Here is a 14,529-nt window from a genome sequence, read left to right as displayed (position 1 = left end):
AAATGCAATATTAACTGATAAAATGTTGATTAATGCACATAAAATGAATAAAAAATCCCTCTTGTTATTGTTCTCAGCTAAACAGGCCTAGATTTCAGTCTATATTTTTTTAGTATATGTGCTCAAAATTGATCCTTTTTGTAGATGTGCATCTCTCTGGGCCTCCTTCCAACAAGAGCGAGAGAGACTTGTTGAACAGATGAACGACGCCGAGAGCAAGATGGCCGTTTTCACCACCGCTAAAGCCGACAGTCTCCAACAGGCAGAAGATAAGTGTGAGAAATACAAGGTGAAAGAGACACATTTTACAGATTACAAGTGTTATATCCTCCACGGTAATAAGTGTGGGAGGGACACCATTTCACGACAAGTGTTATTATTTTTCAGTCTCTCGTGACTCACGCCGACCTGCAGGAGTTCGCCGTCAACGCTCTGAAGGAGAAGGCGCCCGAGTTAGAGCGGCTGCTCTCCAAATCAGACGCGGTGGTTGTCAATCGCGCAATTTTGTCACTATGGCAACGTTGGAGTCAACTCCGCGCCGTGGCCAGAGCCCAAGAAAGGGCACTGGAAGAAACAGCTCGGGAATGGAGAAACTTTACGGCCAAGGTAGAGAGATTTACAGTAGTACATTAACAATTTGGATTTTATCACCTTATTAGCATGCTTTCGGCAAAACTTTTTCATAGTATTTGAACTGACACGGGTTACCCAGGGCTAATCTGCGTAAGATTTAGGTTAAACAACGCCAAACCAGTTGCTGGTCTGTGATGTAACTCCAGGCTCCGAGCCAACTCTTTCCCCCTCCAGGCCACAACTTGCGCTATTTTGAGCGTGAGCACGTCAGCTGTCAAGAATTCCCACAAAGCAACCTGCCTAAAAAGGAAATAGGGTCAAAATAAGGGGACGGCTACTTCCTGACTTGTGGCACTTTCTTGTGGTAGCTTTGTTTTCTAGGTCATGATGTCATCACATGCGCTAAAGCCATCTTTGGGCTGACTTTGTTGGAGAACGGGGCTTTGTTCAGTCAAATTCATGGTGGAACTTATATGCCAAATTGGAAGGCATTTTAAAAGCTGTTAGGGATCAGAAAAATAGTCTTGTTTAAATGGTAGTTGTTTAGAATAAAAAAAAAATAAAAAATCCCTAATTATTAGAAAAAGTAAATAATGAAGCACTATTGCTAAATTTGACTTGATTTCTAGCTTTAAATTACACCAAGCGTGAATGTGCTCTATATGGTCTACAGATGGATAAGGTCCGCTCGGTGTGGGCGGACCTCCACAGCCGCATCCCGGACAGCACCGTGGAGAAAGCGGCCACTCGGGCGGCCCTCCAGACCCTCCTGGAGTACCATGACTCCTTTAGCCTGGAGGTGGAGAGGGAGCAGTCCATCCTTGCTCTCCTAAGGCAGCACATGCATAACCTCCGAGGGGATGAAGATGAGGAGAAAGAGAAAGAGTCGGAGGGGAGGACTGAAAAGTGTCACCAGGAAACCCGATGCCTGCAAGAGATCGAAGGCTTGCAGGACCAGTATGACAGGTGGGTAACAATGCGATGGACGAGAATGAACTTCACTTGAAAATAATGGCGCCTTTCTCCACTTTTTGCCTGAAGTCTTTTGTCTCAGGTTCGGGCCAGCAGGGTGCAGGTGCAGCAAGAGTTGAGAGAGCGAGAGGAAGTAGAAAGAGAGCTGAGTTTGGTCAAAGGTTGGATTCAAGACACTCGAGGCTTGCTGCTCAGTCCCACCGCTGACCTGGATACTCTGCTACAAGATCTGGAGGTCCTTCTATTTGTCGACGTGCACACATTCATAGGTAGGAAGCAAAGGGTTTCACTCCCGATTCTGGAATGCCACAGACGGCGCACCACGGGGTCGTCGGTCGACGTCAAAGTGTCGAGCGGATGACGGAGCTGCAGCAGTCCAAGTACCGAGACTTGGAGGCGGGTCTGCCCTCGGAGCTCGGCATGCAGCTGGCTGAGGTCACCTTGGCTTTGGGCTCCGCTGAAGATCAGGTGACGTTCTTCTTGATTCACCAACAAGCACTAGGCTGTCCTTGACTAACCTAGCCTGTAATAATAATAAAAACTGATCCCATTTGTCTTTGTGCCATCTGGTCCAGGTTCAAGCCAGAGAACGTGAGGTGCAGCAGGCGCGGGACGTGAAAGAAGACTTCAGCTGCCAACTGAGAGACATCGACACCAAGCTGAAGACCATCTCGTCCAGATTTGAAATCAAGGGTGCCAGCCTGGAGGAGGCCAAAGACGAGCACAGGGTAATCAAGCGGACCGATGGAATAATTAGCAAGCAATTAACCCCTGGCAAAAAGGCGATCCAAATGGAGCAGATGTTGAGGTTGAAGTGGTGTCGAGGTCACCATTTTTTTGCGTCACATTTGGCAAACCCCGTTTTCTCAGGCCCTCTGCGAAGACTGCGAATGCTGCGCTCACGCCTTGTCCGAGCTGGCGGCGGCCGTGCAGGAGTTTGGCGAGCACAACCCTCTGCTTTGCAAGCAGCTGGGCGACGTGGTGGCCAAAATGGCCGAAGCGCAGCGTCACGCGACGCAGCAGATCCAGGATAGGAGCAATAGACTCAAGAAGGTCAGCGTTCGAAGCTTGAATCCCTTTTGATTTATTTGGGACATGTTGAATGTCCAATTTTTTTTTAATCCTAGCAATTCATGATTATTAGGATTCAAAAACATCTATATCAAGGGTGTCAGACTCGGGTTGGTTCGCGGGCCGCTTTAACGTCAACTTGATTTCACGCGGGCCGGACCATTTTAGATATAATATTTAGATTTTTTTTTATAAATGGATTAAAAGAACTGGATTAAAAGCCCTGAATATTCCGTTTTTTATAGATCTAAAACAATGTTTATTTTAGCTTTTTTAAATATTTTTTTGATTTTACAAAATGATTTTTGAACTAAAAACACAGAAAAAATGGATTATAAAATTACAATTATTGATTTAAAAGGGGAAAAATCAGGAAATTTAATATACATCTATACATTTTAATTTGATCCTAAAACAGAAAGTCGGCACTCATGATTTACTTTCCCGGGCCACACAAAATGATGCGGCGGGCCAGATTTGGCCCCCGGGCCGCCACTTAGACACATGTGATCTATATAATATTTGCTAACATGTTTTTTTAGTGACCAAAAGATCTCAAATGTCACCTTTTGAGTATTTGTCCACTGTAATGACCAGTATACAGTAAATCCTGGCTTTTTTATGAGGGATAACAAATCGCCCCAAATCTACTAATTACATGGATGTATTAGAATTAATTCTATGTTCTCCTTTGTGTTGTCCTAACCATAACCCGTGCAGGCGGAAAAGCAGGTGGCAGAATATCAAAGCCTGAAGGAATTTGTTTTGAGTTGGGCGGAAAAAGCCGAGAATCTGGTCTCCTGTAGCATCATCTGGAGTCCAGTATCGCAACTCCAAGAGCAAATCAGAGCTTATCAGGTTAGTATCGACTCCCACAAAAGCAAGCAAAACCTCTAATCTTCCGAAGACCAAAGACTAATATCATTACAGGCCACAAATGTGTGGCTAATTGGAGTCTCTAACTCTTATTTCTGGTTGAATGGCAGCCCGAGCGGAGTGCTCAGAACCCTTAATTAGTACCATTTGACAGCCCGAGGAGGATCCTCCCTTTTTCCCGTGTAATTTACCCTCCCGTGTCAATAGGCGTTGCTGAGGGAGTGCCGTGGTCTCCATGGCGACCTCGAGGCCCTGGCGGAGTGGGAGGCGCAGTTGGGGGATGTCCTGGCGACCAAAGGGTGGAGCCAGCAGGTGAAGCACCTCAGTAGACAGACGGAAGAACTGCAGCTGGCTGCCAAAACTCGGCTGCAGAGACTGCAAGATGCCGTCAAGGTAAACCGAGGAACATCATTTTTGGTTTTTTAGGGGCGGCTTTGATTACTTTTATACAACTGACAGATGTCAATTTAAGGCACACAATGAAAAGTCAAAACATTTTAAATTAATTCAATATTTTTTGTTTCTTTATAAGCATCCTTCAGGACATCTAAGGCTTTGACAGTTTTTAATGCCAAGGTTTAAAAAAAGAACAACTCTTGAGTCATGTCATCAGCGGCATTGTGTGGTGGTTACAAGTACTACATCTTCCTGATTGAGGACACTACTGTATAATATAGTACTTCTATGTTGAACCCCACCCAGGGCAGAGAGTGAGCCATGTTGCACGATTCTGACAAACATGCAAGTGCCTGTTTACAATTGCCTGTGGCATGTTTGAATTGGATTAAGACTGCGGCACATGACTCCCAATTACATATTTATTTCAACAAACATTGACAATGAGCTATTAAACATTCTTCAGACACAATCGAGTAATACAGGTACCCTGGATCAAGTAGAAAGATTCCCATTCCATTTGTAATATTATTTTTGACACTCCCTGAGAAGCCTTTTCAGCATAAGATTGTACTCTTGAATATGTGCTTTCAGGCAAGAAAATAAATTGTCCCTTGACACTTTCTTGCTGTATTCAGGATGTCAGTTGAGCTCGTTTGTTGAAGTCTGGTACGTTTTGAACCGAGAAGCCTGGCTGGATAGACAAACACTGCCCCCTTTAGACTTTTGTTGTAGGCATTCATCATTAGGGTATTGCTTCTTTTCCTGATGATTTTTCAATGTAGGCTGACTCAAGCTTCTTGTGCGGGCCATATTCAATACATTTCCCATATTTTGTTGCAGGCAAGGAACTAGTTTGGATACCGGCGGTCTTGATTTTAGATTCTAAGGGTCAATCTGGACATGATCCCTTTTCCATTGTCCTCATTTAATGATCCAAAATAAACAAAAGCCTCCCTCCCGTCTAGCCTCAATGATAACTCATGATTGTCATAGGGCTGCGCAGCTGTTACAGGTCAAAGGTTATGACCCCAGTCAGACACCTATGGTTTTATGGCTTTAATTAATTAGTAAATGATTTTCTACATATAAATACATCTATCAATATTTCTTCAGGATGTTTTGCGCCTAGAGGGCGAGGTGAAGGGTCTCCACGCCGCCGTGGACAGAATCCAAGTCAGCCTGGCGTCCCCCGATCTCAACAAGCTCAGTCTGAGAGAACAGCTCACACAGAGACAAGTAATGACAAGACGCATGAAATGATGTTAATTTCAGTCGAAATCAGCGTACGGTACGGCTCCTCTTCCCCAGCGCCTGTTGACCGAGATGGACGGCTTCAAGCGGCAGGTGGCGGCTGTGCAGCAGTGTCAGAGCGCCTTGCGACTTCCGGAGGAAGTGGTGGCCGGTCTGGCCGTCTGCCGTGCCGCGCAGAGCCTGCAGCAGGAAACCAGCCAGCTGCAGCATACCACCATCCAGCAGTGCAACATCTTGCAGGTATTGGCACTCATTCTATCACTTTGCCTTTTTTAAAAATGACATATTAGGGTCTTGGTTTCAAATTTCTAAACTACTCGTGCACCTGTTGCAGGCATTTTTTGTTCGGATTACCTTAACAAAACAGCACTGGAAATTTAAGGATTATTATTTATAAGGGATTATTTAACCTTGCCCCTCTTGAAAAAGTTTTATATAAATTCAAGGTGTTGTCAGTATTATCCTGTTGACTCCAAAGTAATATTTTGCAGTCATTCTCAAGATAGTTTGGTTTGGTTTTGATCCCTTTTCGAATGGTATTATCCTCCAATCCTCTGCTTCTGGGCTGATTTACTTTTAAGCTTATTGTGGTGAAGATTAGTTATCTAGAGGAAGGGTCTTTGAGGACCGGGGAGAAGACAACAACAACTCAAAGCCACAATTAAAAATGATTAAATATGCAATAAATTGAATGGACGATTCAAAAAAAGTGCCTTTCCTCAATAAAGGTGGGAAATTGTGGTATAGAGAACTCATGTATGTACGATTATGAAACTAAAATATGGATCTCGTGTCTTCCTCAGGAGGCAGTGGTGCAGTACGAGCAGTACGAGTTGGAGGTGAAGAACCTTCAGAGGTTAATAGAAGAAGCCCACCGTATTATTCAGGACCGGCCTGTCTGCACAAGCAACATTCAGGAACTCCAGGCACAAATACACCACCACGAGGTGAGTTTTTGATGTAAACAGTAATGCGTGTTTTGAGAGAAAACCCATAAAAACAGGGCAAAAACTGGCAAACTCATATGAATTATGGTTGTGGTGTTTCAAATCAGAGCAACACCAACAACAAGAGAAGCAGGAAAGGGATTTCCTGTGCTATTCTATCGTCATTTTGCTACAGAAAATACACTGCGAGTGCTTATACTTGATATTATGAAGACTTTTTAGTAATCCGCTGGCTGATTAATTAGCATGTTTTCATGGTACTCGGCCGTTTGGTTGCCGGACTTTTGGTCGCCGGACGTTTGGTCGCCCGGAAGGTTATTGATAATTACCATTTAAAATTGTTGCTCAAATTCCCTAAATACAAACTGTGAATTATTATTTAGTCATACTTAATGCCCTATTAATTATTAGGCTAAAGAAAAGCTCCAAATTTCTCGTACTTTTATCGTGTTTTGTTGGAGAACTTGTTAAGACCCTGACTGACGTCCCTTCCTACATACAAACACTCCCACGTCCGCTCAGTGAAACTGCTCAGGGCCATTGTTGGCTTTTATTGATGCATAGACCGTGTTGTTTTACCTTGTTTCGTCGCCGGACTTTTGTTCGCCGGACGTTTGGTCGCCGGTTGTTTGGGTCCGGGCGACCAAACGTCCGGCGACCAAAAGTCCGGCGACCAAACGTCCGGTCATGTGTTTTCATATGTTGTCTATTCAAACCAAAATAGTGAAAAAAGGCAAAACATGAAAACATTTTGTCGAGTTTATCTGATGCTGCTGACTCATTTTTCCCATGCTTGGATTCAACTGCGGTATTCCAGTCCCAACTTTGGACACTTGAATAACGATGCGGCAGTTTGAATCCCCACCGCGAGCACTCTGGGGAAACGGATTCTTGGAAGCGTACGATTATATCGGATGTTATTTTCAGCGTTTTGCCGGCCTCGCCTTATTTGCAATGGCCAAGCTCTCCATCACAGCAGCGGGCCGAGGCCCACGGTGGGCCTCTTAAGCCGAGCGCCTCGCCTCGCCTCTACCGCTGGCCTAGTTAGTCACGTGACCTGATTATATGTGCGTTGACCATCTGCGGCGCTCGGGCTTGGGGAGGAGGGGTTGGCCGCCGTTCATTCTCCTAGCGCCGCTGACACCCGACACCATCTTTGTGACTCCTTCACGCCTGCTCCCTTTTGTTAGAAGGAATCCGCCCCGAGGATTGGCGGAAGAGGAGGCAATAGCTGACATCACTTCCTGTTTGTCCTTGCACATTTTTTTGGAACAGTGTGAGGAATTTTCAACTCTCTCTCTCGGTCTCTCTCTCAACCAAACATCCTTCCTGTTTGCCCGAGCGCCGCTCTGAGTCATGTAGCTGCTCTCTCCTCTGATTGGCTCAGAGATACAGAGGAGAGCGAGTGAAGCGGGGCTGTTCTTTTTCTATGCGAGAGCTTGGAAAAAGCCAGAGGTTGGGAAGGGAGGAGAATGTTTCCACTGCTCCTCAAGCGCCGGCGTCTCCTCGACGGGCACGCCAGCGTCTCCCCGTTGAGCGGTTAACTCGCGATTGGCCCAGTCCTGACCTCGGGGCGGGTGGATATGCTGTGACAGGAGCTGGCCCAGAAGATCCGCGGCTACCAGGAGCAGATCGCCTCGCTTCACTCCAAGTGCAAGATGCTGACGGTGAAGGCCAAGCACGCCACCATGCTGCTGACGGTCAGCGAGTCGGACGAGCTCAGCGACGACGACATGCCCACCGCCGGAGGAGCCGGCGATCAGCAGCTTCCTGCGCACCCCTCGGTCGTCATGGTGAGTGGCCGAGCCCCCGCATACATCTCGACTGGCTGTGTGTGTATGTGTGTCTGTTTGTGTGTGTGTGTGTGTGTGTGTGTGTGTGTGATGACATTCTCTACAATAGAACCTTGAAAAGTGCTTTAAACTATAACTACAAGACAAAAAGTATTATCACTTTTTATGTACAATTGTATTAGTTATGTTAAATGATTTATTTTACTTATTTTAATAGTTTGAAAAACTTGCATCTTGTTTTTTTCCAGTATGAAATGGATATAGAGTATACTGAATCTCATGAATAATTCATATATAATGGGTTTTTTTGTATTCTGAGATTTATCCGAATTTAAAAAGCGACTTTTATTGCTCCTTCGTGTGTTTACACGAGCACATTTTTGTCTGTTTCATTCATTGGCCTGCTGTGTTTGCACATCTCATGCCACCGTACTCGACCCACATTCCGTGGCCTTGTCACTGTCGCCTGCACCGCATTGTGCCAGGAAACAAGATATCACAGCATGTTTTGTGTGTGTCTGTGTGTGTGTGGGTGTGAGTGGCACGATAGTCTAGTCGTCGGGATCATCGACTTTGTTGACCTCGCAGCCCAGAGCAAATTTTGCATACCGGTTTCCCGTCTTGCACCACATTGCATCATCGAAATACCCGGGAAAGCATCCCGTGTGTTTATTTTTTTTTTTAACAAAGCCCCGTGTGACTTGCAAGTTGTGAGTTGCAAAATGCCAGAAAAGAGAGAGCGGCTCGGCTTCGGCTCTGTTTCTCCACTCATGCATGCTGGCTAGCTGGCTTTCAGACAACCGGGCCAATTCTAGGACAGCTGATGCAGCTCATACTCTTTCTAGGCATGTGGTGGCTTTAGTGGCCATTACATTCAACGTTGACATTGGTGTCTTGTTTATCAAGATTGGAATTTGCGAGAAAGCTAAATGCTCATTTTCGAGGACAGTTCAAAAACATTGTTGGCTGCAAAATGGTCAACTGAGGAATATTTTGTTGCCCTTAACTCATTGAATTTCATTGACAGATGTCAACATCAAATCCATTTCAACTAGGAAAGCCGCTATTGAGTCATCATGTCGAACTGCTTTTTTGACCTCAATCTGATTGTCTATTTAACAAAAGTGAAAGGATTAAGTTTGCTTTTACACCCTTTGATATTTTTACTTTTTAAAGCGGCCCTCGAAGATAATTCTTTTTCAGCTTTTTGTTTCGCTTGACTCTGCGCAATGATTAAACAACACGCCCGTACCTGCTCAACCTGCCCTCCCGCTTTGCTTTTTAAGCCAACACTCACTCTTCCCTCCCATTTTTCAGTTTTCTCACTCTTTTCATTTGCCTTTTTTCCCTATCCTAACCCCCCCTCCTCCTCCTTCCTCCTGCTTCTTTTTGGTCCGGCGGTGCGGTGTGTTCAGATGACAGCAGGCCGCTGCCACACACTCCTCTCTCCTGTAACCGAAGAGTCGGGGGAGGAGGGCACCAACAGTGAGGTCTCCTCTCCCCCTACTTGCCGCTCCCCCTCCCCTGGGGCTAACGCTGACACGCCTCTTCACCAGGTACTGCAAAGCCGCACCCCCAAACCCCGCCATGGTCACCTGCTACTCCTGCTTGGCCGGCTAGCGCTTCACATCATTGCCCTCCACTTAATTGAGTCTATTCTATTAATATATTGCCTTTGGCGTCCATTGATGCTGATGGACGTCCATTTGAAATGCTGCCAACGCCTCTCAGTCAAAATACTTTGGAATTAAGGGTTGTTTTTAATATACATTTTGACTAACTATAACAAAATACAGTATGTGGTTACTATCATTTACCTGAGCTAGTTTAAGGTGTGTTAATGAGTCATATGATCAGTTTTGACAATGGGAATGAAGTTGACGAATTTGCCACATTTTCTTGGAAAGTGAACTAAAACTAAATGCGCCAAAAACTTAGTTTAACTTAGTCAGTTAGAGTAGTAATTTTAAAACAGATAGATGGCAAGGGGTATAATATTTTTTCACTTCATCTTTCTAAATGGATTTTCATGCCTAATAGGTTATTGCTTCACTTTCCAAGTTAGAAAATACTATGAAAAAAGTGAGTTTACTGTAAACTATTGATTGACTATCAAAACATTTCAATTGAAATCTTCTCTTGATGTGTTTATAGTCTTTAATTATTTATTGAAGATTGTAAGGGTGAAACAGTAGCACATTTCTTGTTCTTGCCAAAAAGAAACCAAAAACATTTAAGATTAACAGTAAAATACTGTCGGGTAAAAATGACAGGGTCTTAAACCGGAAAACTGTAAAAAAAATAGTCAGTTACTATAAACGTGACGGTACGTTTGTGTAGATTTCTTTTCACTGGGTTTTCTGACATTTTCTGGAAGAAGCCTCATGAGACCGTGGTCAGATCCTCGAGTGAAAACAACGCCGGCAGTCATAGCTCCGACTTCCTCGTGTTAACACTTAAGTTGCATCATTTTAGTTAAGATTAAAAAAACATCAAGTCTTTCTCCTAATTGGTCGTAAATCGAATCTAATCTCATTACATATGTTCAAGCCTCCCCCGTGTCTTCCTCTATTAGGGCCACGGTGGTCTGACTCGAGCAGCCCTCCAGGAGCTGTACGACCCGTCCGTGGAGACCAGCACTGCCAACCTGGATGACCTGCAGAGATCATGGGAAACGCTGAAGAACGTGGTACGTTCTGATGGACAGGCGCTCTTGACCGCCATCGCGCTCAATCGCCGTCTTGCCGTCTGGCCTCAGATCAGCGAAAAGCAGAAGAGTCTATACGAAGCCCTGGAGCGACAACAACACTACCAGGAATCCCTGCAGTCCATCTCCACCAAGATGGAGTCCGTCGAGTCGGCGCTCGGCGAAGCCTTGGAGCCCAGCAAGAGCCCCGAGAGCCAGATGGCGTCACACCAGGCCCTGATGGACGAGATCCTGATGCTGCAAGAGGAGATCGGCGAACTCCGGACGCGCTTCTCGGAGGAGCTGACGGACGGCGACGGCGAACCCGCCGACCAGCTGGCCCTGCACTCCACCCTCACTGTGCTGGGAGAGAGGATGGCCACCATCAGGATGAAGGCCTCTGGGAAACGCCAGCTGTTGGAGGTAACATTTTCCGCCAAATCTTGAACGGACGGGAACGCACACTTGAAACGTGTAACCGGGCTACCCAGGAGAAACTCAGCGAGCAACTGGAGGAGCAGCGTCAGGAACAGGCGCTTCAGCGGTACCACAGCGAGGCCGAGGAGCTGGACCACTGGCTGCTCAGCACCCGTGCCACCCTCTGCTCGGCGCTTACCCTTCAAAATGAAGACCTTGACATGCAGGAGCAGCTCATCGACTGCCAGGTAAAAACGGAAAAATCTTATTTTCAATTGCGTCTTTTAATAGGAATTTTCTTCATTTCATTCATACATTTAGCTTTGATTTATATTTTTACAAATACACACATTGATTTACAATTACATTAAAGAAATTTAAAAGTTAGGTTGAATAATTTGTTTTCAATAAAGAAATTGCTAATATCCAAGTTTATTTAAATGATAAAACATAGTCACCGCTCTATCCATTGTCTCTGAAAGGGTTAATACTGTTAAACTCATACTATTACAATAAAACCTTATATAATTGAGCTTTTTTCCTTGATAGGATATTCTTTTTTTATTACAACTATTACTTTTTAACTAGAACACAATGAAATACTTTAGTTTTAGCTCTAAATATGGTCCCACAGACCCCTGAAGTTCCTTTACAGGCCTTGCTCATCCCGTTTCTATGGTAACATCACAACAAAGGCTAATATTAAGGCGTTAACAAAAACCCTACAACAAGCCAAGAACCACCTGGAAATGCACACATTTTTGTTCGTGCTAGTTAGGGGAGCTGAAAAAAAGATGATTAAAAGATTACATATAGCTTTTCTCCTTCCCTCTGTGTACATCTTCATCTCCTGGTGGGGCGACTTAGCTAAAACCATTGCTTAATAACACAGAACAGCATGTGCAAGGTCAAATGTGTTTTAGTAAGAGCTCACATGATCTAAAAAAATGCATATCCTCACTTTACTCCATGTTTGTCAGACAAATCAAGAGAGAGTTGAAATGAAGCATCGGGTAGGTCGAAAGAAAATATTAGACGGTATTCAATTGGAATCGTAAATGCGTCTTGTTGCGATAAAGGCCTATTGTGAAGCTCTCTGTATGATGTATCGCGGACAGAAAAAAAAGGGGAATCGCTGAATAGAAACACTTTGTGTTGTCGGGGAACGTTACAATCGGAGCCGAGAGGCCTTAAACGGCGCTCCGTCACTAAGCCTTTGTTTTGCGGCATGCAGAACATGCTGTTCGAGATCGAGCAGAAGGTGTCGTATCTGTCCGAGCTGTCGGTGCACAGCGAGAATTTGCTCCTGGAGGGTCGAGCCGAAACAAAGGGAGAGGCCGAGCAGCTCACTGTCAAACTGCAATCCCTCAAGGACAGCCTGCTGGAGCTTCAGCAGATGCTGCAGGACAAACAAGTGGACATACAGGTGAGCGGATGATAACTTGGAAGGGGGTTTTCTTCAATCTGTGCACATCTCCAGTTCAGTTTCTATAGTTTTTAAGATGGTTAAACTGCTGAGTCGAGGACTCTTAATACGCAGTGGGCCCAATTAGCAGAGAAGCCCGTGTAATTTTTCCAGGCTTGACCTTTTCATGTTGTTTTTGAGAGACGGAATTGGTTTGTTTGCCTCATTAGTCCGCCTAAATTTTGATTTTTTTTGCCTCCAGGGATCATTGCAGGAGCTGGATGACAGCGAACCCGATTCCTCACTCTCACAGAGCCCCAACGTGCAAGATTGGCTCTCTCAGGCTCGATCGTCGCGTACGCAGCAGCATCAAGACAACCTGCTCAGACAGAGGGTAAAAGGATTTCACTATTTGCATTTAGATGGAAGCCAAGTATAGAAAAAGTGAGGTTTTGCATTATTTGGAGCATCATTTTACCCAACAATGATTTTGCACTTTCCATAATCGACGTTCTCCCTCTCAACAAAGAGTTATTTGTTTCTCACCCCAGTAAAAAAAAAGAACATATATATATATATATATATATATATATATATATATATATATATATATACTGCTAAAAAAATATGTAATATTAGATATTCTATTCTTCTGTTTATAGGAGCTGCAGCAGCATGTTGCAGAGCAAAAGAAGCTGCTTCAGTCAGTAGCCAGTGTTGGGGAAGACCTACTCAATCCACAGGTCACAACAAATGGAGATTGGTACTTTCTCGCTCGTTATTAACTTAATTTTTTTTCCTGCATTTACTAATTTGATTCAACTCCTTCTACTCTTTTTTTGTAGTGAGGCGTCTCATCCCGTCGGAGTGTTGCTGGAAACAGAGAGCTTTTCTCAAGGGGACCACTTAAGACAACGCTGGGAGAACCTCAACAGAGATCAGAGCACGAAGCTTCAGCTTTCACTTAATACGCTGGAACAGGACCAGTTTAGCCCGGTATGATCACTTCTCATGATCGAAATGCACATTTAAGGCACCTCTAATGCTAACTGCGTTTGTGTGTACAGATCATCCACCGGTCCCGTCTGACCAGTCCCGGCATGGTGGTCCGGGGTGAGTCCACCAACCAGGACTGTCACTCTCCCACGGCTCTATTCGAAGCCTGCTGTCAATCCTTAGGAAGGATCACCGAAGAGGTCAAGGTCATTGCTAACTAACTTTTCCCTTCTTTTTTAGCCAGCGTTCTAATTCGCGTTCTTCCTCTTGCAGCCAGAAAGCGGCGACAAGAAAACGTCACCGTGCTCGCGCGGGACGGCGCTCCAGCAGAAACTTTACGCCGCCGTGTCGGCCGCCTCCACCTGGTTGGACGCCGCCGAGAACGAGATGCTCTCGGGTCCCGTGCGGCTTTCCGAAGACACCGAGACACAGCTCACTCATCTTGAGGTGACGTATGCTGTATCACAAGATCAGGGCAGACCTTTTGGGGGAAAAAAATCAATAATTCTGTCCTTTTTTTCCCCGTACAGAACACCCACAAAGGTTTGAAGGAAATGAACCAAGAGGTCAACCAGTGCAGAGACCTGCTGGGTGGCGGCGCAGGCAGACTATGTGGAGGGGAGGACCGAGCCTTGATGGAGGACACCCTGGAAGGTCTTCAGGAGAGGATGGGCCTGCTGGACTCCACACTTGAACAGCAATGCGACTCCCTGAGAGACCGACTTCAGGAGCACTTAAACTTCCAGGTTAAATTCTGTTCCTTCTTGTTTTTGATGGACAGTAGCTTTGTTATGTTTTAACGTCAACGCCGTTTGACCTTGTGGACCAGAATGAACTTGGGATGCTGTTTACGGCTTTGAGCGAGAGTAAGCACCTACTGCTACAGAAGATGGTTGCAACGGCGGACCGGCCCGCAGCCAAACAAATTGAGGTTCGAATAAAGGAGGCCTGCCGTATGTTGTCGTTATGACTAACGTGGGCATATTTGCAGATATTATCAGAGGTGGAGGATAGTTTGCGGGAATTTGAGCAGCGAGTGACCGAGCTGAAGACCAAAGCTGAAGGGCTCCATTCGGACCGTCTCTCCCATCAAGAACTCCTTAAACTCCAAGTAAAGCCAAAAGAAGGAAGAGCTGAAGATCT

The 14,529-nt window shown here is 45.3% G+C and overlaps 1 protein-coding gene across 6 annotated transcripts in view; it reads left to right on the top strand.

Moving 5' to 3' along the window:
* Window positions 1-14,529, top strand: part of syne1a (spectrin repeat containing, nuclear envelope 1a) — an 88,037-nt gene that overhangs the window by 52,720 nt on the left and 20,788 nt on the right. For 4 of the 6 annotated variants that reach the window (XM_077586929.1, XM_077586927.1, XM_077586928.1 and 1 more), the window contains exons 1-17: window positions 5,009-5,127; window positions 5,200-5,382; window positions 5,946-6,089; window positions 7,685-7,882; window positions 9,298-9,438; window positions 10,458-10,571; window positions 10,641-10,991; window positions 11,060-11,233; window positions 12,220-12,411; window positions 12,653-12,784; window positions 13,053-13,153; window positions 13,236-13,386; window positions 13,458-13,592; window positions 13,660-13,833; window positions 13,917-14,132; window positions 14,216-14,317; window positions 14,378-14,497. In XM_077586929.1, coding sequence (XP_077443055.1) covers window positions 5,215-5,382; window positions 5,946-6,089; window positions 7,685-7,882; window positions 9,298-9,438; window positions 10,458-10,571; window positions 10,641-10,991; window positions 11,060-11,233; window positions 12,220-12,411; window positions 12,653-12,784; window positions 13,053-13,153; window positions 13,236-13,386; window positions 13,458-13,592; window positions 13,660-13,833; window positions 13,917-14,132; window positions 14,216-14,317; window positions 14,378-14,497 — 2,613 coding nt within the window. In that variant the 5' untranslated portion in view covers window positions 5,009-5,127; window positions 5,200-5,214. Of the gene's footprint in view, window positions 1-144; window positions 290-387; window positions 607-1,246; window positions 1,540-1,614; window positions 1,781-1,857; window positions 2,014-2,120; window positions 2,274-2,415; window positions 2,599-3,336; window positions 3,475-3,699; window positions 3,886-5,004; window positions 5,128-5,199; window positions 5,383-5,945; window positions 6,090-7,684; window positions 7,883-9,297; window positions 9,439-10,457; window positions 10,572-10,640; window positions 10,992-11,059; window positions 11,234-12,219; window positions 12,412-12,652; window positions 12,785-13,052; window positions 13,154-13,235; window positions 13,387-13,457; window positions 13,593-13,659; window positions 13,834-13,916; window positions 14,133-14,215; window positions 14,318-14,377; window positions 14,498-14,529 lie in introns of those variants that run through there. The other 2 variants (XM_077586931.1, XM_077586930.1) reach the window with 2 other exon arrangements.

The sequence above is a fragment of the Stigmatopora argus genome, chromosome 19 (genome assembly GCF_051989625.1).
Source record: "Stigmatopora argus isolate UIUO_Sarg chromosome 19, RoL_Sarg_1.0, whole genome shotgun sequence".
NCBI lineage: Eukaryota > Metazoa > Chordata > Actinopteri > Syngnathiformes > Syngnathidae > Stigmatopora > Stigmatopora argus.
Note: the sequence above shows the minus strand (reverse complement) of the source record. Positions and strands in the feature narration are given on the sequence as shown.